The sequence below is a fragment of the Ailuropoda melanoleuca genome, chromosome 16 (genome assembly GCF_002007445.2).
Source record: "Ailuropoda melanoleuca isolate Jingjing chromosome 16, ASM200744v2, whole genome shotgun sequence".
In the NCBI taxonomy this organism is placed as follows: Eukaryota; Metazoa; Chordata; class Mammalia; order Carnivora; family Ursidae; genus Ailuropoda; species Ailuropoda melanoleuca.
The window spans coordinates 8,433,628-8,453,568 of NC_048233.1; the positions used below are offsets into that span (position 1 = coordinate 8,433,628).

Here is a 19,941-nt window from a genome sequence, read left to right on the forward strand (position 1 = left end):
AGCAGGGAACCTGCTTCTCCCCCTCCTCCCCGACTTGTGCTCTCTTGCTATCTCCGTCTCTCTCTCAAATAAATAAATAAATAAAATCTTCAAAAAAAAATTTAACTTTATGTAATAATCTTGTTTTAATATTGTACAAGTAGTTTTTTTTTTAAGGGAATGACAAAGTCACACTGAGATCTGAGGAAGAGTCCCAAAACCTAATCTTTCCCTTAGTTCAACTATCTCAACTTCACCTTTATATTCTTCATATCAGAAATGTTTTATAGACAGGGATGTACTGTATGGTGACTAACATAATATAATAAAAAAAAATTAAAATAAAAAAATGTTTTATAGAGAATATTCAAGAAAGAAACTGTCTCAACCTTGGCTGTACACTTAGAAAAATAAGAAATCTTTTTAAAAAACATTATTATCAGGGTGCCTGCCTGGCTTAATCAGAAGAGCATGTGACTCTTGATTTTGGGGTTGTGTGTTCTGGCCTCACGTTGGGTGTAGAGATTATGTACTAAATAAATAAATAAACCTAAAAAAAAAGTAATTATCAATTTTTAAGATTCTTCAAATAGATATACACCTCTAAATTCTGATTTACAAAGACGTCGAAGATACAATGCTAAGTGGAAAAAATACATAACAAACTTTTAGAAGAGAATGTATGGTATAATCCTATTACAATATTCCTAAAAATTCACATGAAACCACCCATATTATATATACAATATCTGTAGAAATTAAATAAACTGTGCTTACTAAATTCACTTTATGATTCATTTCTCTATTGCTTAAATTTGTTCTCAGTTGCAAGTTTTAATTTTGCAGTCAGAGAAGTCCAGGCATCTTCTGCCTGTGGGCTGTCCCCATGATTTCATAAAAACACTTTTTTGCATGGTGCGTGGGGAGGGTTCAGAGGGAAAAAAAAGGTCCAATCTTTTTTTATATTTTTAAAAGATTTTATTTATTTATTTGAGAGAGAGCACAAGTTAGGGGGAGGGGAGAGGCAAAGGGAGGAGGAGTAGCAGGCTCCCGGCTGAGCAGGGAGCCCTATGGGGGCTCCATCCCAGGACCCTGAGATCCTGACCTGAACCGAAGGCAGATGCTTAACCAACTGAACCACCTAGGCACCCCTATTTATTTATTTATAATTTTTTATTTATTTATGAGAGAGAGAGTGTGCGGGGGGGGGGGCGGTTGTAGAGCAGCAGGCAGAGGGAGAAGCAGGCTCTCCGCTGGGCAGGGAGCCTGATATTGGAGCTTGATCTCATGACCCTGAGATCCTGACCTGAGTGGAAGACAGACGTTTAACCCACTGAGCCACACAGGTGTCCCAGGAGGTCCTATCTTTTGGAAAGATAAATCCAGACTCTCTCTGGTTCCCTGATGATCGTGGGTTTCACTGCCCTCTGCCTTTGGGGTTTTGTCTTTACCCAACATTCACCTGTTGGGAAAAAGAGGCCGTAAATGGCAATTCCAGAATGGCTTATCTCTGAAAAAGGCGGCAGACCACCAGAAATCATCTTTCTCCTTTTATCTTCTTTCCTTTCAATCTTTTTCCCTTCTTTTCCTTTCCAGTATCGAGCATGTTTTGAAATAGGTGTTGGGGCACCTGGGTGGCTTAGTTAGTTAAGCATCTGCCTTTGGCTCAGGTTATGATCCTGGAGTCCCAGGATGGAGCCCCTGAGTTGGGCTCCCTGCTCAACGGGGAGTCTGCTTCTCCCTCTCCCTCTGCCCCTCCCCCAGCTTGTGCTCTCTTGCTGTCTCTCAAAGAAATAAAGCCTTTAAAAAAAAAAATAGGTTTCTTTTTTTGCCGCTCTAAATCTTTAATTCTTAGCCGTTTCCTTATTCCCAATGTTTTACAGCTGAACTTAATCCAAAACAGAAACAAGCAGCAATCAAGGGTGTAAAAACATCCGTTACCAGGAAGGTTCAGTATTGGAGAGCTAACTTTGAAGTTTCCCTAAGATTAACACTTTATAATAGCTATTTTCCCGTTTCTAGGCTCAGGGTCATCGTTTATATTTCCTCAGATGTGTTGGCAATTCATTACGTGCAAAGAATTTTGTGAAAATGTGACATACTTTTTAAAAATTTTTTACAAGCAAGCACTAAGCCCAATGTGGGATGTGAACTTACAACTCTTTGAGTCAAGGGTCAGGGCTCCACCGACTGAGGTAGCCAAGCACCCCTGGGACATACGATTAAAAAAAAAAAAAAACCCTCTAATCTCTTAAAAGAATTTTGCTGTCACTCAATACATTTAAAACATAATGAAAAAGCCAGGTGGCAGACAGTGACATGCTACATTTTTAAAATGTCATACTCAAGTCTGGTTGAATTATAAAATTAAAATGGGGATTTAGAAGTCATTTCATTGTTGGATCAATGCTTTATTATCTATTCCGTTTGTAATATAGTGCCTGACACAAAACTCAAAATATGACAGTAGAAAAGGATTTTGTGTTGTCCTTAGGTCTGGGCAGAAATTATCCCATCCCTGATTTCTGTCAGATGTCTAGATAATTTGATTGGGTAAGGTTTCGCAATATTGGAAAATTGGGAAACCAGGAGGGAAAAGACCAGGAAAACTGACTCGTTGGTTACTCTCTGCTGCTTCAGAAAACGGAGGCTCCTGGGGAGGAGGCAGGCAGCACTGACTGGAAGTGGCTCAACCAGACCCATCTGGGGGTGGGCCATGATGGGAAAAAGACAGTAAAAAAAAAAAAGTATTAGAATCATTCCCAGATGCCTGCCTAGCCCATTCTAAGGTGAGAATATCATTTACCTGAACAAAAAAGCCTATTTCAAACTTGCCTCAGAACTTACATATTTTCTGACCCAGTTTGTGTTAACATTAATATATTAATAGATTTATGCTTTAGAACACATTAAATTGTGCTTTGGTCTGTAAATTTAACGAGGTCCTTTTTTTTAAATGAAAGCTGGCATTTACAAAAGGCCTTAGAAATAAAAATATCTTAAAATAAGCTTATTTCAACATAGTTCTTTCTGGCAGAAGATAATAGTACAGAAGGGTGGATGCATAACCTTCCCTGTGTGAGCTATTATTAGCTGACCTTTTCCCTACTCCTGTAGCTCCCTCTGCCTTCCCTTATTTGCCTCTTCCCTGGCTTCCCTACATTAAAGACTCTCACAAACGTAAGAGATTTATCACTCCAATTCTCCTTTAACTGCAAATAACTGCAAATTTTATTGTTTCTATACTCTTACACACGTTAGAGAAATAAATTCAGATTTATTTGATCAGTCACCTAGCATTGTATACTTGGTTACCTTTCCTTTACTCATTTCTAAGATAGCAGCCTCCCCAATGCCTGAAGAAATTTCAGTTTATTGTCTCCCCCCCACACACCAGAAGGCTATGAAAACCCATGTTGAGTCCAGCTTTTTTTTTTTTTTTAAGATTTTTTATTTATTCGACAGAGATAGAGACAGCCAGCGAGAGGGAACACAAGCAGGGGGAGTGGGAGGAAGAAGCAGGCTCATAGCGGAGGAGCCTGATGTGGGGCTCGATCCCATAACGCCGGGATCACGCCCTGAGCCCGAAGGCAGATGCTTAACCGCTGTGCCAACCAGGTGCCCCTGGAATCACTGAGCCCTGAACTACTGGTGAAATCAGCATAGAGACAACAAAGGGTAAAGTGGGTATTTATTTGTACTTAAACCTATAAACCAACCAGCCAAACTGGTACTATTATGACACATTAAAATACAAAACATCTTTCTACAAATACTAGAATAATGAACAAATTAACAGTTCTAGGAAAACATCACATGGGGCAGAGGAAATCAATGAAGCATGTTATAGCTTAACCCTTCACCGTTAACAATTGAGGTTATTCACAAGCAAAGCCTCACAATCTCAGAAAATACAAATTATCCTTCATCACACATCTTTGTATCTTTACTTCCTATTCTTGAGCTTAGGTTCTAGAGCCTGAAAAAATCCAAATTAGTATTGTATCTAGTTATCTATAGCCAGAAACCCCTTCTATCATGTTGTCCATAGCAGCCAATGCTACTGAAACCTCTGACTCCAATCGTATCCCCTTGTACCCCCCCTCAATAGATATAGTAAGGATAATGGGAAACAATATCGAGGCAGAGTCACAGATCCCTAAAAGACAAAGCCTATGAGAAATCATAGCCACCGCCCAAACTGAGATCAAATAACATACTCATCGTTACACATCTTCAGGCTGTATGTTCACAGAGTAATTTGGGAATAAATCCATTATTTGCTGGGTACTAAAATACTTAGCCGATTGCTGTATTACACTATGGCTTTCCCCAGAAGTTTCTAAGATGGACTCCAAATCGCTGACAGAATTTTGCTGGAACTGGATCTGGGGCTGCAGGGATTCCTCTCCACAGCTGTGGAGCTGGCTGTTACAGGGTTGGCTATTCCAGGCTTGGGGGCACCAGGTCTGACTGGTCCAGGAATGGTTGCTCCAAGCCTGGCCGTTCCAGGAATGGTTGCTCCAAGACTGGCTGTTCCAGGTCTGGTTGCTCCATATTGGAAGGTTTCCGGAAGTGTTCATCAGGTACCCCTGGTGGTAGGAATAGAAGCCTGGGTATTCCACGGTTGCTGCGCTGTTCTGAAAGGAAATGGCAGATTAACGGAAAAGCTCAGAGGAAGACCGGAATTGTCTGTGGTTAGGGTTGTATGGTTTAGCCATGAAAAAATGAAGACGTCAGTGAAAAGAAAGAAGAATAAAAGCTTCCCTTCACCTGAGTCACACTCTTGCTCTCCTTTGGCCAATGGTTTTTCTGCCACCTCTTACATTTCATTCTCTGGTTCTGGAACCAAGTCTTAACCTACACGAAAAAAGTGACAGGAAAACATAAAATACCAGTAATGTAGATATACTAGGGATCAAAGAATATTAAACGTTTTTTTCCCCCTGACAAGTACAACTATCTGAAGCTCAGGGACAAAGTGGAAACTTCTGGAGTCCTTTCTGCAATCTGGAAACAATGTTCTATTTTCTAATGTCAAAGCCCCTCAAGTCAGCTGGCTGCTTGAATAAAGCTAACCAGTTACAGAAAACACACTACATATCTACTCACCAGAAAAGTTCACATCCAGATGTCTACCCATCCCCCTTTTCATAGTTGAGCCATGCCGCTAGTCAGTTAAAAAGGTACTTGGCAGTAAAAACCCTCCCCCCATAAACAAACTTCCATTTACTAGGATAATGGTGGTAATAGCACTAGAACAACTATTTAGAAATTATCAAGTTATATAACAGCACACAATAAACATCAATTTCCTGACGACTTATAAATTATAATTAGAAAATAGATTAAGGAGGACCAGAAGTATGTACGTACAGGTGTACACACCCATAAATGGAGGGCTTTCTCCAAGTACGGCACCAGTAATAGAAAACCATAAAATAACTGAGTAATGGGCAAGAATATGAAAACTGATTAACCTCATTACTAATCAAATGCACACAGACAAGCAAAGATTCCATTTTTTATCTTAATGAAAAACAATGCTGGTTAAGGACTCTAATAACCTGGAAGATGGGAATATACAGAACTCCTTTATCAAGGAGAAATCTGGAATATTTTTTATAATTTTGTAGAGGTTAAATAAATGATGGCATATTAAAGAGAACATTTAAAGATGGTCATGTGGGGGCGCGTGGGTGGCTCAGCTGGTCAAGTGTCTGCCTTCGGCTCAGGTCATGATCTCAGGGGCCTGGGATCGAGCCTGCTTCTCCCTCTCCCTGACAAATAAATAAAAATCATAAAAAAAAAAAAAAAAGATGGTCATGAAATGTTACAAAGATCCCACTTGCATATTAAAATCATTTGTAGGGGTACACACAGAACACACAGATGTTAGTTAATGCTCTTCTGCAAATGAGCCTTTTTATTTCTCACTGCAAGACAACAAAACACACCCTACCTGCTTATAGCTAAGATTCAGAATGTTGGAAAGTTCTTGCATCTGCTGGAGACTGAGGTATTTCTGTCTCTGAAATCGATCATTGAGGACATAGAGCTGCGTCTGAGAGAACACGGTCCTGATCTTCTGTTTCTTGCCCTGGGTGGTGTCTTCCTTCCTCACGGTTCTCTCTTCTACGGAAGTGGGGGGCAGTTTTCCCCGGGGGCTGGTGGAGGAATCGGGGCTGTCCTGAACAAGCAGATCCATGGAGGAAGGAGGAGGGGAAACTGTTGGGAATAAAACAACACTTTTACCTCAAACTTTGCAAATACTAAATCATATTCGCAAATGTATTGTTTCAAAGCATTTTTAAAGTCCTCACAACCTCAGAATTAGGTAGTAAGTAAAAACTCTCACGTGACCCTGAACATTCTGCTAATCTTTATATACGACGCCAATCCACTAAGTGTCACCATTTCACATCCGAAGGATATGGCCAATAGCTTACCTGCTGGGAAGGAGAGTAGGACGCAAACCTTTTTTTTTTTTTTTTAAAGGATTTTATTATAAGTAAACCAACATGGGGCTTGAACTTAAAAGAACTGAGATCAAGAGTCACATGTTCCACCGACTGAGCCGGCCAGGCGCCCCTCGAACCTCTCTGACAAAAGCTTTTTACTGCAAATTGGTGCTTAAGAGCCCACACTGCGGCTGCTCAGAAAGGTGGGAAGGAGCACTGGACCCCCTTTTGTAAAATTAATCATCACCTACATCAGATTCTGGGGACTGTTTAAAATCCACAGTTTACTACTGTGCAGCTCCAAATACCAGGACTGGCAGGAACTGGGAATTCTGATAGGCTTCTGTTTCACTACACTCTTTACTAGCTCTGGGGACTGCATTTCCAAACTCATTTCTCTCCCTCACCGAGTTCCTTCGCTGATGAAAGCGAAGTAACAGAGAGAGTAGTCTAGCACAGGCCCCTGCTGTATACTGGCTTTCTACCTAAAAATTAATTTCCTACATTGCCTACATTTGGTAGCCACTTAAAACTCTTAATCGCACTGAGGTGTTTATTTCCCATGCTTAATTTCAGCTCTCTCCTAAGTCGGGGAGTAAGGAGACAGCCTTTACGGGGCAAAAATTCACTATCTTATGCTTCTTGTTAAGTAGGCCTAGGAGGAAAGAAAGCGGGGCTGAACCAAAGACTACAGTGGGGCATCTCCTAAAAATTCTCTCTACAAACCTGCACTTGGCTTGCTAAGGAGGGCGTGCCCACTTGCTTATTCCTACCCACTCCTACCCAAGCTATTTCTCCATGACCCAGAGCTATATTTCCAACATTTGAAATTATGAAAGGACATCAGTATGAAGTTTAGGAAAACAGGGAAACATTAAAATCTAACATTCCAACTTAGCAGTTGCTTGCTTACTCCTGCCCCACAGCTTAGTTTTAGGGGTAATCATCACCGTAAGTAATTTTTTTAAAGTCATTATCTTTACCATAAATCTTTTTTAAAAATGTTATTTTTACCACAAATCTTAAAAAATGGTAAAAGTTTACATTTTCATTTTTAACAACTGCTCAATTGATTTAAAAGAAAGTACTGCCTTTACAGTGTCCTGAGCACCCCCCACCACCACCCCGGCTGTGGTTAACCATTTAGAAGCCCAACTGGGTTTCAAATTTGGGCTCTAGCCACTTTGTCAGTAGATTAAACCTTCTGGAATTATCTACCATTAAAAATGGGATGAACATTTCCCCTGGGATGTAGGAGACTTGGGCATAGCAGGCTCCCAGAACCTCAGAACTGCCCCAGTTACCACCCACAGAGCCAAGGAGTGGGAGAAAAACCGATTACTACTCTTGTACAAGGGCAAAACATTTCATTGACGTGAGATTCGTAATTAGCCATGCCATTTCTGGCACTCCGTGAAAGACGAATCAAAAAGGGGATGCTCGCCGTATCCCCCACCTCCCGCAGTGACGCTAGGATTTCTGGCTTAGCAGTAACACCGTTACTGCGTGCTCAGCACTGCGTTACGATTTAGACATCAGCTCATTTATCACAACACATTTACGTTTCCACTGTGCCTATGCAGTAAGCTCTCAAATATCCAGTGAACAGTTGAAATGCCGGAGTCCTGGGGCCCTCGTCTCTTGACTGACACCTGGAACAGGTGAAAGGGCACCCGCCACCAAGTTACAAGTGAGACAGGTGCCGAGAGGATTAACTGAGGACACCTGCTTCATTAATGGACTATAATTGATCACGAGGAAACGAAGGACCCTTAACCTCCTCTCCTTTCACCTTCCCTTAAGGAAATCAGCTTTTCGAGGATTACTTTTCCCTTACCTGTCTCCGTGTGAAGTGTCTCAGCAGGTGACATTTGCAGGGACGCGTAATTTTCTTCAGGCCCATAAATCTCAGGCATTGGATTAGAGTCCCTAGAACTGGGTGCTTCAGGGCCAGGTGGGCATTGGGGCGGAGCCGGATCCACACTCATCTTTTTGAGTCGACGGTAGAGGGAAAAATAAAGAAGAGCGAGACGGTAAGAAAGGCCCAGGCTTATGGATCTAAGTGAAAGAATTGAGAGAAAAAGGAAGATATCCAGACGTGGTGTATGAGCAAGACAGGATGAAGTGGGTCACCACGGATATACGAAGAGTCAACCAGCCCAATGAGGCCAAGGGTGAAAATTTTGCAGGCTCTAGATTTATAAGGAAGGCTCGACCATCCTTAGACCCGCCCCTCCAGGCAGCCCCACGCCCACACACACCCTTGCGAATTCTCAGTTAATCCTGTCTGCCAGTCTCACCAAGGCCATTGTAATGTAAAAGGTAGCTGCCGGGTAGTCCAGACTGGGTGGGGAACGGGAAAACGGGGGCCACAGAACCTCGAGAAAAAGTAAACCCAACAACTAAATATTTCTGGGTTCACCACGTTTCCATCTTTTCAAATCAAAGAAGCACCTGAGGCTTCCTCAGGTGATCGAACCTTCCACTAGAGCAGTTACTTTGATTTAAGACCCTTAGGGTCTCAAAATCGAGCTGGTGCTGGCGGAAACTTCAACCAGGTAGCTCTGTTTTCCTCTTCGAGTCCCCCTAAGGTCACAATAAAACACATATTGTATGTTGCTAAGGTGTCAGTTGATATTAAAAATAGTATTTGTTTTCAAGGCCCTCTTATTGTTTTTTAACTTTCAGGGAGACAAGCAAGTCTTTCCCCCAGGACTGTTGTCTCCTTTTTAACAAAAGCCAGAGGAAAGGAGCTGCGGCCTGCTGACCTGCTGCTGACTTTGTGCCCTGCAGGTAATTATGCATATGCCATCAGCATAGGAAATTTGTAAGTAGTTTTTATATACACATTGCAGAATAGACTCTTGGCTCAGTTTCCTCATCGGTACCTCTTTCTGCGTTGCTGCAAAAAGTAAAGAAAATAAAGAGCTAAATCCTTGTAACAGTTGACACACGAGTGATCTACAAACGGGGGCTGTTACGAGAAATTCTATCTCTATCTCACACTCACAATGTCCAAGTTTGAAATTACCTTTTTGGGGTGATTATTATTTTAATCCAGTGAATACCATGATAGATTGAGAGCACCCCCTTCTCATTTTATCTGGGACATTCCTTGATGTAAAAGAATGAAATATCTTGACCAACCAACCCAGTTGAAAAGAGGGAGGTCAAGAAGAACCTCCCCTAAGCCAGTGATAACTCCGTAAATGGTCTTGCCAAAGCATTTGCGACAAGTTTCTTTCTAGAATCTGTGTTGGGCCCTCCTCTCTCTTCTTCCTAAGCAAACATCTTCTGGCCTTTCTTTTCCCCCTCTGGCTCTTTTTTACATTAACCTTTCTTTCTCTGGCCTGGCATTTCTGTCATGTCCTGCAACCCCACTGCATCCCCACTCTCAATTTTATTTTTGTTTTTGTTGTTTTTTCGGTATGTTTTCCAAAGGACCAGTTTTTATGGCTGGGTTTCAGCACGAACGTATTTATAGACAAAGGTAACAGTCTGCAGCTTTCAGTTTTCCTCCTTGCTCTCGAATTCAATATTTGAGAAACCTAAGATTCCCTCCTCTTTTCCAATCTCCCACTCCTCAAAGTAAAGCCTTAGCAAATTCCAATGAGAGATTTTTTGGAGATGTAAGCCTGACTAATGCTCGCATGTACTCTGCTCCTTGGGTCCCCACGGAAAGAGATTTTTGTTCTTAACTCATGGATGCTAAATCGTGAGCACAGGAGGATTGCCGGGACCAAAGCATGGAGATCGATTCTATGTAGCCTTTTCTTTGTCTTCTCAGACCATCATTCTGAAAGGGAAAAAGAAACAGGAGTGTCAAGGAAGGGGTGGGTGGAATACATTGCGCTCAGAGAGACAGTCTCTGTCTCATTACAGAGAGAGTATGATTTCTTTTAAAGGGGGGAACTCAAGTGATGGATGGCATGAACTAAACTTAATGTGGTAATCCTTTTGCAACATCAATCCATTGGGTTGCAGTCTCAATACAACTGGGAAAAAGTAAATAAAAAAGCAGAAAACTTGACTTCCTGGCTTTCAATTAGCACAGTTGATAAATGAGTGCAGTCAAGGCCACCAAACGCCTTGGTTTGACCACAGCTCTCTAAACTGCCCATACCAGAAGTGTTGTTCTTTGCTGACGGGGGTCTTTGCCTGAAAGCTGGGCCGAATTCACCCCCATCCCCCACCCGCGTCTCATTGCATCTAGGGTCAGAGCCTCTGGAGTGAAAGACCAAAGGGAAGGGGGCTGGTAGCTAGAAGGCAAACTTACTACATTCTTTGCCCAGGAAAGCGATTTGAATAAGGTTGAGAATGCTCAGGAAGGTGTGGAGACCTTGGATTTGTTGGGGTGGGCTGTGTGGGTGGAGGAGGGGTGTGTTACAAGGTGCTTAGCGTCCAGGGCTGCAAATGCAAAAGTGATTTTAGATTTTGTTTTCCTGGGAGCATCCTCCAGAAGGGAGAAGAAAAAAGAGCTAAATAATAAAAATGAAAAATATCTTTTCAGATCACAGGTGTCCCAACTTTGCATCAGATTTTGCCAACCTGTCAGGATAAAGAGGAAGCGACAGTCATCGAGTATTAATATAGACGTCACTGCCCCTCAATTTTCAGGCATAGTGTACAAATCAAGTGTGGAATTATCAAATTTATTATTAATTTATCACTGGTAGGATCATCGGGTTGATTATTGATTTACCATTGTTTTTACCCTTCGCCCATTGTCCATTTGAGTTTACCTGAGTGTATCCAAACTGGGAGGCCTTCACCTGTTTTCACTTACTTCTCCTCTAAGTTTCTGCTCCTGATTCTCTCTTTACATTGTTTCACTCTACCTAGTAAACCCAGTCTATAAATAACTGTTTCTTGTCCCTGTATGTACAAACATATGTGTGTTTTTAGATACGCTTAGTTGTTTTTAACATTTATTGGCCAGGAACTATTTATTTGTTTATTGCTTATTCGACTAACAGCCCATGACAGTCTATCATGTGCCGGAGAGAAAAGAAATTCAACAACATCTCCACTTTTGAGGAGCCGGCAGTTTAGTAGAGTAGATCAAAATAGACCAAAAAGACAGAAATAATGTTGTGTGATGAGTACTGAACATAAAAAGTAAAAAACGAGGTATGCCGTAGATGCTAAGGGAGAACAAACAAGGGAAGGTGTGGCCAGGGAGGGGAATCAGAGAGCCTTCTTGGAGGATTTTCTTCTACTGAGCCGAGAGGGAAAAAATGTTTGAGAGTATAGGGAAGCGAATTCCAGAAAATGAATGCTTTTAGGAAAAGCGGTGGCAATTTCTTAGAGAAAATAATGGGTCATTGGAAAATAGGGTCAAGAGACTTGAAAGGTATGAAGTGACCGCAAATAGTAAAACAAAAAACAAAAAAAAACCCTGCCCGTCTTGAATTAAATCTCCTTTCCTTAGTTTACACTCTGTAAGTGTTCTAACTGCTATCCTGATGGTTCCCTCTCTGTCTCCTTGCTGGTCTTCTCATCCCCGACATCTAAAAGTTAGAGTGTACCAGAGCTTAGTTCTCAAACCTTTTCTTTTCTTTTCTTTTCTTTTCTTTTCTTTTCTTTTCTTTTCTTTTCGTTTCGTTTCGTTTCGTTTCTTTTCTTTTCTTTTCTTTCTTTTCTTTTTTCTTTTCTTTTCTTTTCCTTTCCTTTCCTTTCTTCTTTCTTTTCTTTTCTTTCTTTCCTTCTTTCTTTCTTCTTCCTTCCTTCTTTCCTTCCTTTTCTTTTTTTTTCTTTCTTTTCTTTCTGTCTTCTTTCCTTTCAAGATTTTAGAAAGTGCGCAAGTGGAGGGAGGGGCAGAGGGAGAGGGAGAAGTAGACTCCCCGCTGAGCAGGGAGCCTGACACAGGGTTGGATCCCAGGACCCCCGAGATCCCCAAGGCAAACACTTAACCAACTGAGCCACCCAGGCACCCCTCAAACCTCTTTTCTATCCATACTCACTAAATCGGTGATTTTACCCTCTCTTGTGACTTTCAATACCATCTATATGCTTTTTTTTTTTAAGATTTTATTTATTGATTTGAAAGGCAGAGTGAGCACAAGTGGGGGGATGGGACAGAGGAAGAGGGAGAAGCAGACTCCCTGCTGGGGGTGGAGACTGACCTGATGACCTGACTTGACCCCAGCTGGATCACAGGACCCTGAGGTCATGACCTGAGCTTAACTCATGCGCTTAACTGACTGAGCCACCCAGGTGTCCCCCCCCAACAATATGCTTTTGAATTTTAAATGTTACGTCTTTATCCCAGACCTATTCCCCAAACTCAATCTCATATATTCAACTGCCTACCTAACATCCCCATTTGGATTTCTAAAAGGCTGCCCAAGATTAGTATTTCAAATTAATGTTGAAATATTAGATGGGTGCCTCCTGCAGTCTTCTCCATCTCCGTGTATGACAATTCCATCTTTGTAGTTGCTCAGGCCAAAACTTTAGCGCCATTTTGGTTGACTGTGCCTTCAAAATACGTCTAGAACCCAACTGCTTCTTTCTTTTAATCTTTTGTGTCCTCCAGTGTTTCTTTTTTTAGTTCTTGGAGTGAGTTTTGATCCCATGGACTAGGACTTGGAGAACCAACAGAGTAGCAAGAAATGGTTATTTCTTTTAAAGAACATTTATGTATTTTGTTATTGCCTGCGTCACAGGAGAGCTGGGGGCTTGAAATTACCTGTGACCTCTGGCAAGTGTGCCAACCTGATCTGCACTGGGCCTTTTCTGACATCTCCAAGACTACCACTCTCTCCACACCACCTTCTATCTCTTGGATTATTCCAGTAGCCTCCCAGCTGGTCTCCCTGTTTGCACCCTAGCCTTCCTATAGTCTAGTCTCAACATACTGGCCATCATGAATTTTTCTGAAGACACGTCCTATCAAGCTATTCCTTTGCTCAAAATCCTCTTTCGGTGTTCTCATCTCTAGAGTAACAAGGTGAAGTCCTGGATTACCTGAACTCTCTTGTGGCCTTGGACTTAACCTCCTTGCTAATCCTGGAACCAGCCAGAAAATCTCTCCCGCATCAGGGCTTTTTTTTTTTTTTTTTTTTTTTTTTTTTTTTTTTAATTTATTTGACAGAGATAGAGACAGCCAGCGAGAGAGGGAACGCAAGCAGGGGGAGTGGGAGAGGAAGAAGCAGGCTCATAGCAGAGGAGCCTGATTTGGGGCTCGATCCCATAACGCCGGGATCACGCCCTGAGCCGAAGGCAGACGCTTAACCGCTGTGCCACCCAGGCGCCCCACCGAATCAGGGCTTTTGCTCTCACTCCTGTCCCTCGCGGATCTGTTCCTTCCCCAGAAATCTATCCAGGTTGATCTCTCACCTCCTTTCCATCTTTATTTTTATTATTTTTTAAGATTTCATTTATTTATTTGAGAGAGAAAGAGAGCGGGTGAGAGAGAGAGCGCGAGTGCGTGAGCGCATGGCGGGGGCGGGGGGGCAGAGGGAGAGGGAGAAGCAGGCTCTCCACTGAGCAAGGAGCCTGATGTGGTACTCGATCCCAGGACCCTGAGATCATGACCTGAGCGGAAGGCAGCCACTTAACTGACTGAGCCACCCAGGCGCCCTCTTTTCCATCTCTAATACTACCTTCTTAATAATGTCTCCCACTCCCTATCATTTTCCTCTTGATTTTTCTTCATAACTTTGTCACCATCTTGTATATGTTATCTATCTATCTATCTATCTATCTATCTATCATCTATCATCTATCTATCTCTTCTATCATCTATCATCCTCTATTTCCCTACAACTAAAATATAAGCTAACGGGTGCCTGGCTGGCTCAGTGGGAAGCATGTGTGACTCTTGATCTCAGGGTTGTGGATTCAAGCCCCATGTTGGGTGTAGAGATTACTAAAATAAATAAATAAACTTAAAAAAATTGTTAAAATATAAGCAATGTGATGGCTCAGTCATTGGAGCATGTGATTCTTGACCTCGTGGTTGTGAGTTCAAGCCCCATGTTGGGTATAGAGATTACTTAAATAATAAAAACTTAAAAAAAAACACCTTTATATATATATATATATATATATGCGCTATGTGAAGGCAATTTTTTAAATTTTTGCCAATTTTGTTCAGTGTAGTGTCCCTAGCCCTAGAAGAGTGTGGTCCATAGGCTGCCATGATCAGCATCACCTGTGAGCTTGATTGGGATACAAATGGGTGGCCTTTACCACAGATCTACCGAATAGGAACTTCCGGTGGAGGTGACTGGGGATCTGTTTAAAAAGTCCTCCAGGTGGGGCACCTGAGTGGCTCAGTCTGCTGAGTGTCCGACTCTTGATGTGGGCTCTAGGTCAGGATCTCAGGGTAGTGGGATTGAGCCTGTTCTGGCTCCGCACTGAGTGTGGAGTCTGTTTGTCCCTCTCCCTCTGTTTCTACCCTCCCCCCCCCAGTAAATAAATAAATAAAATCTTAAAAAAAAGAAAAAAGTTCTCTAGGTGATTGTTTAGCACACCTTTAAGAACTACTGTCTAGAAAGACACTAGGAAGATAGTAGATATTTGATCATTATTTGTTGATGAAGGAACAGTTTAAATGAGGCCTAGGACCTTGTAAACAAATAGAGGGTAGGAGCCATTTCCTTACATTTGAATATTAAATTGCATTTCAATGTACTATACAAAATAATCTTTAAAAAGCAACAATGCTCTTTGCCTCAAGTCCACTAAACCAAATTCAGTGAGCCTGAAGCTCTCCTACAAGAGTCCCTTTTAATCTTTCTGGCCCCTCTGGGAGATAGATTACCCTCAGTTTACCTGCCGTATCAAGATGAACCACACAACCATCAAAGCTGCTGCATAGGGATTACGAATGGAATTACAAAAGTGTATTCTCCACTCGCTTTGCCTGTTACAGCTATAAAAGCAAAACCATGCTTTTCTTCCCCTAAAAGAAACTTATATAAAAAACTCCACACTAACATATTGGTCAATACGCTAAACTCTCCTAATGTATTTGTCATCCAATTCAAATAATTTATTCATGGCCACTCTTGTTTCATCGATGACTTTACCATGAGCACAAGTTTGAAGTTCAGTAAAAAATTCACCCAACAAAATATGTGAGACATCACTGACCCCCTTTTCCACCATCCAAACTGCTATTCAGTCCATCAATAGCTCTGTCACCATAATTTTACTTTCCAACACTTCTCCAGGCTGCCATGGAAATATTCAACATCACTCCCTTGATCCTGGTTCAGGCACCATCTCTTGCCCAGGTCTCTTTACACTCAGTAATCCTTCCACAGACTGAACCAACTGTGTACCAGAATGATCTTTTTTTTTTTTTTTTAAGATTTTATTTATTAGAGCGCCTGAAAGAACACACAAGCAGGGGGAGGGGCAGAGGGAGAGGGAGAAGCAGACCCCCTCCACCCCCCACCCCGCCCCCAGCAGGGAGCCCGCGCGAGCCTGATGGCGAGCCTGACTCGAGCCCGGCTGGAGGTTCGATCCCAGGATCACGATCTGAGCGGAAGGCACTCAGCCCACTGAGCCACGCGGGCGCCCCTGGAGTGATCTGCTTTCATTCAGCCCTACTATCCCTCTGCTTAAGTGTTGTCTAAGGAAGCGCACTGTCAACTGTCTACCTGCCTCTCAAGTCCGTTCTGGGCTTTGGCAAATTGCTTTACCCAAGCAATCCCCTCTTTCCTGAGTACTTCCCACCTCTCTGTTTGGTTCATTTTTAGTTATCTTTTTTAAAGTTTTTCCCCCCACTTATTACCTTTTGAGACATGGATCAGGTGTCCACTTCCCCACCTCCCTCTCCCAGTGAATTCAGTGTCTCTCTTCTGTGCCTCAATGGTCCCACAGCAGTGGTCGCTGCATTTTTGTTGCAAGTTTTTGCGTTTGGAATAATAACTGGCTGGAATAAGAACTCCTTAAGGGCCTGGTTTGTTACTATAACCTAATGCCATGCTACTCAAAGTATAGTCCTTTCTGGCAACATCACCATCACTTGAGAGCTTGTTAGAAATTGAAATCGTGGGGCGCCTGGGTGGCACAGCGGTTAAGCGTCTGCCTTTGGCTCAGGGCGTGATCCCGGCGTTATAAGATCGAGTCCCACATCAGGCTCTTCGGCTGTAAGCCTGCTTCTTCCTCTCCCACTCCCCCTACTTGTGTACCCTCTCTCGCTGGCTGTATCTCTGTCAAATAAATAAATAAAATCTTAAAAAAAAAAAAAAAAAAGAAATCGAAATCGTGGGCTCGGTGTTACTCCAGACCGAGTGAATCAGACTCTCTGGGAGTGGGACCCCAGAATCCATCTTTTAGGAATCTGCATCCTCAAGTTTGAGAACCACTGCTCTAGAGAGAATACAGTGCTTAGCCCTAGCGGGGGGAAAAACAAAACAAAACTCAATACATCAATACATATTTATTGAATTAATGAATCAGCTCTTTTGTTTAAAACACTGATATTCAGAAAATTGGGGAATTACAAGAATTCTCAAAAAGAAAAAAAAATCCCCAAAGAACAGCTTCCCTGTGATTCTGTTTTGTATTTGTCAAAGTTTAACTAAAGGCTTTTACTATTTAAGAACTAAATTATTATGTGTAGCAAATTCTAAGGTCTCCCTGCGGAGAGTTCTGAAGGGTAAACTGAATTGTCAAAAAGCCCTGACCCTGAGCAACACTATTGCAATCAAGGCGTTACTCCCTCTTTCCCACCCTATCCTCAGGGGATCTTTGACGGTAAAAAGGGATTCCTTTTTCACCCCTATTTGGGCAAGCCCCTAGGGAGGGGAGGAACACCTAGGAAGGTCTACTAAAATTTAGCAAAGTATAAAATTGCCCTGGAACAATGTGATATAATTGGCCCAGAAGAGAACAGGCTCCTTGGTTTCTCAGTAGCTGTGAGAGCAGGGGAAAGAATTTGGGAAAGGAGGTGGTGGGAGGGGCTGAGGAAGTGGTGGTGGTTGGGGGGGTGTTGAGGGGAAGATTAAGGGAAAAATCTAGCACCTTAGTTGTTGCTCTAATTAGCTGGGAGTGGGATGAAATAAAGCTGTTAACTCTCAAAATGCCGCACCTAAATATTTTACTTTTAATATCTCACGACACCAGAGTATTCTAACATTATAAAAGGAATAGGGGAAGAGGGAACAAGAGGGTCCTGCCTTCCAGGAGTAAATAAATTTAATTGTGGAAAAGAGTTCAAAGCTAAGGCAAACAGTGTGATGTTGAAAAAGGAAATTTTTTTTTTTTAGTAAGATTTTATTCTTTTAAGTAACGTCTACACCCAACATGGGTCTCACAACCCTGAGAGTCACATGCCCTTCTGACTGAACCAGCCAGGCACCCTAGGAATTCAAAATTAAGGAAGCATTTGTTGAATGTACTATTAAGCGTTAGGGTGAGAAAGTGAGGCTAAGCTTTTTTCTTTTTTCTTTTTTAATTAAAACTGAGAAATAACTTGCATATAATGAACAAATCTCAAGTTGAAAAGCTTGATGAATTTTTTACTTATGTATACAAATCAAATGAAGAGAGAAGCCACTTCAGCACCCAACTAGGCCAGCTTGCATTTTTGTTAAATGCTCAGAATCTCAAAATCCTATGTCCCTTAGACCTTCATCAATTTCTTTTGTGTTTCCGACATGAGGTAAGACAACATGATTTTTTTTTTTTTTTAAGTAGTCTCCATACCCAACATGGGGTTTGAACTCAGGCCCTGGCATCACGAGTTGCATGCTTTAGGGACTGAGCCAGCCAGGCGCCCCGCCAGCCTGAAGTTGAATCCCTGTTCTACCCACTCACTATGTGACAAGTGCTTTCACATTTCTATGCCTCAGTTTCCTTCATATGAGTAACAACAAGTGAGGATTATAATACATAGAAACTGATCAGATGTGGACATGGAATATTGGAAATGCTCCATATGTGTTAGCCGCTTTATTTTCTCTATGCAAGTTCTATTTTAGAGAATCCATTAATTCATTCCCTTAACACGTATCTATTAAGCATGTCTGAAAAGTCAAGTGCTAGGAGAAAGAAACGAATTATGCGTGCTTCCTTTACCAAAGCATTTTATAGTGTAGTATAGAAAAGCCATGCGAACAGATGCGCGCATTAAGATACTGTGGAACTGTGGTGTGAGTGAGTGCAAGATACAGAGGGAGTACAAAGGAGGGACTTCTATCTAGGAAGAAAATCGGTTAAGACTACCAAGTATCATCATACCCCCTCAGCTGTCAGCGTGCTCAGCGTCCGGCAGAGAAGCGGTGTACGCTGAACCGCTATGGCCGTAGCCTCCCTTGGCCGACCGGTGGCCCCTCTTCCTCTGCGCTCCCCGCCTCGGAAACTGCTGGCGGTGTTCGTCCTCCGCGGTCGCAGCGCCGGCGTGGGGACCCCGGTGCGCCCGTGTGCGCGAGAAATACGGCTGCACACACCCCCCTTCTGCGGGAGAACTTCTTCGTGATGAAAAGGAAGAAGCCAGATTCACAGGACGGTGAAGTCTTAGAAAAGTACATTAAAGATGGAAAGGTTGTGCCAGTGGGATAACCATCAGTTTGTTAAAGGAGGAAAGGAATCAGATCCATGCGCAGAAGAAGAGATTCGTGATTGAGGGGTTTCCAAGAGATCAGAGACAACCTTCAAAGTTGGGGCAAGACCATGGGTGGGAGGACAGACTGTAACCTTCCTTCTGTGGTTTGACTGTAATAATGGGATCTGTATTGAACCATGTCTTGGGAGGAGAAAGAGGAGTGGTAGAAGTGATGACAACCGAGAGAGAGCTTGGAAAAGAGAATTCCGACCCACATTCAGTCAACAAAGCCAATTATTGACTTAAAAGAAGAAATGGGGGAAGTCAAGGAAATAGATGCCTCTAAGTCTGTTGATGAAGTTGTTGTTTTAATATTTATTAATTTAAGTATTCTCTACACCCAGCATGGGGCTCCAGCTCCCAATCAAGTCCCATGATCTTCCCACTGAGCCAGCCAGGCGCCCCATAGGGGTGTCTTTTTTCCATTTTCTTCTTTGTCTTTTAAGATTTTTATTTATTTATTTGAGAGCCAGAGAGAGAAGAGCACAAGCAGAGGGAGCAACAGAGAGAGAGGGAGAAGCAGACTCCCTGCTGAGCAGGGAGTTGGATGTGGGGCTGGATCCCAGGACCCTGGGATCATGACCTGAGCCGAAGGCAGATGCTCAACCAACTGAACCACCCAGGCGCCCCCTTTTTCTATTTTTTAAAAGATTTTATTTTTAAGTAATCTCTGCAACCAAGGTGGGACTCAAACTTACAACCCTGAGATCAAGAGTTGCATGCTCTGGGACACCTGGGTGTCTCAGTCGGTTAAGAATCTGCCTTTAGGGGCTCCTGGGTGGCACAGCGGTTAAGCATCTGCCTTCGGCTCAGGGCGTGATCCCGGCGTTATGGGATCGAGCCCCACATCAGGGCTCCTCCGCTATGAGCCTGCTTCTTCCTCTCCCACTCCCCCTGCTTGTGTTCCCTCTCTCGCTGGCTGTCTCTATCTCTGTC

General features: G+C 42.6%; 1 protein-coding gene and 1 pseudogene across 2 annotated transcripts; one reads left to right on the forward strand and one right to left on the reverse strand.

The window, feature by feature from the left end:
- Nucleotides 1-4,205: 4,205 nt before the first annotated feature.
- Nucleotides 4,206-8,428, reverse strand: NANOG (Nanog homeobox). Of its 2 annotated transcripts, none has more exons than XM_034645115.1 (4): nucleotides 8,278-8,428; nucleotides 5,942-6,207; nucleotides 4,753-4,839; nucleotides 4,206-4,571 (listed from the first exon to the last, which is right to left on the reverse strand). In XM_034645115.1, the coding sequence occupies exons 1-4, from the start codon at nucleotides 8,426-8,428 to the stop codon at nucleotides 4,206-4,208; spliced, it is 870 nt and encodes a 289-aa protein (XP_034501006.1). The 2 variants fall into 2 exon arrangements, with proteins under 2 accessions (XP_034501006.1, XP_034501005.1); XM_034645114.1 differs by having other exon boundaries at nucleotides 4,206-4,619.
- A 10,271-nt stretch (nucleotides 8,429-18,699) lies between these two features.
- Nucleotides 18,700-19,941, forward strand: part of LOC100479379 — a 1,979-nt pseudogene continuing 737 nt past the window's right edge.

Excerpts from the sequence above, each read along its gene's own strand:
- NANOG (XM_034645114.1), bottom strand. The coding sequence starts at position 8,428 with ATGAGTGTGGATCCGGCTCCGCCCCAATGCCCACCTGGCCCTGAAGCA. Across the intron at positions 6,208-8,277 it reads GACACTTCACACGGAGACAG|TTTCCCCTCCTCCTTCCTCC; the intron begins GTAAGGGAAAAG and ends TATTCCCAACAG. Across the intron at positions 4,840-5,941 it reads TGAATCTTAGCTATAAGCAG|GTTAAGACTTGGTTCCAGAA; the intron begins GTAGGGTGTGTT and ends TTTTTCGTGTAG.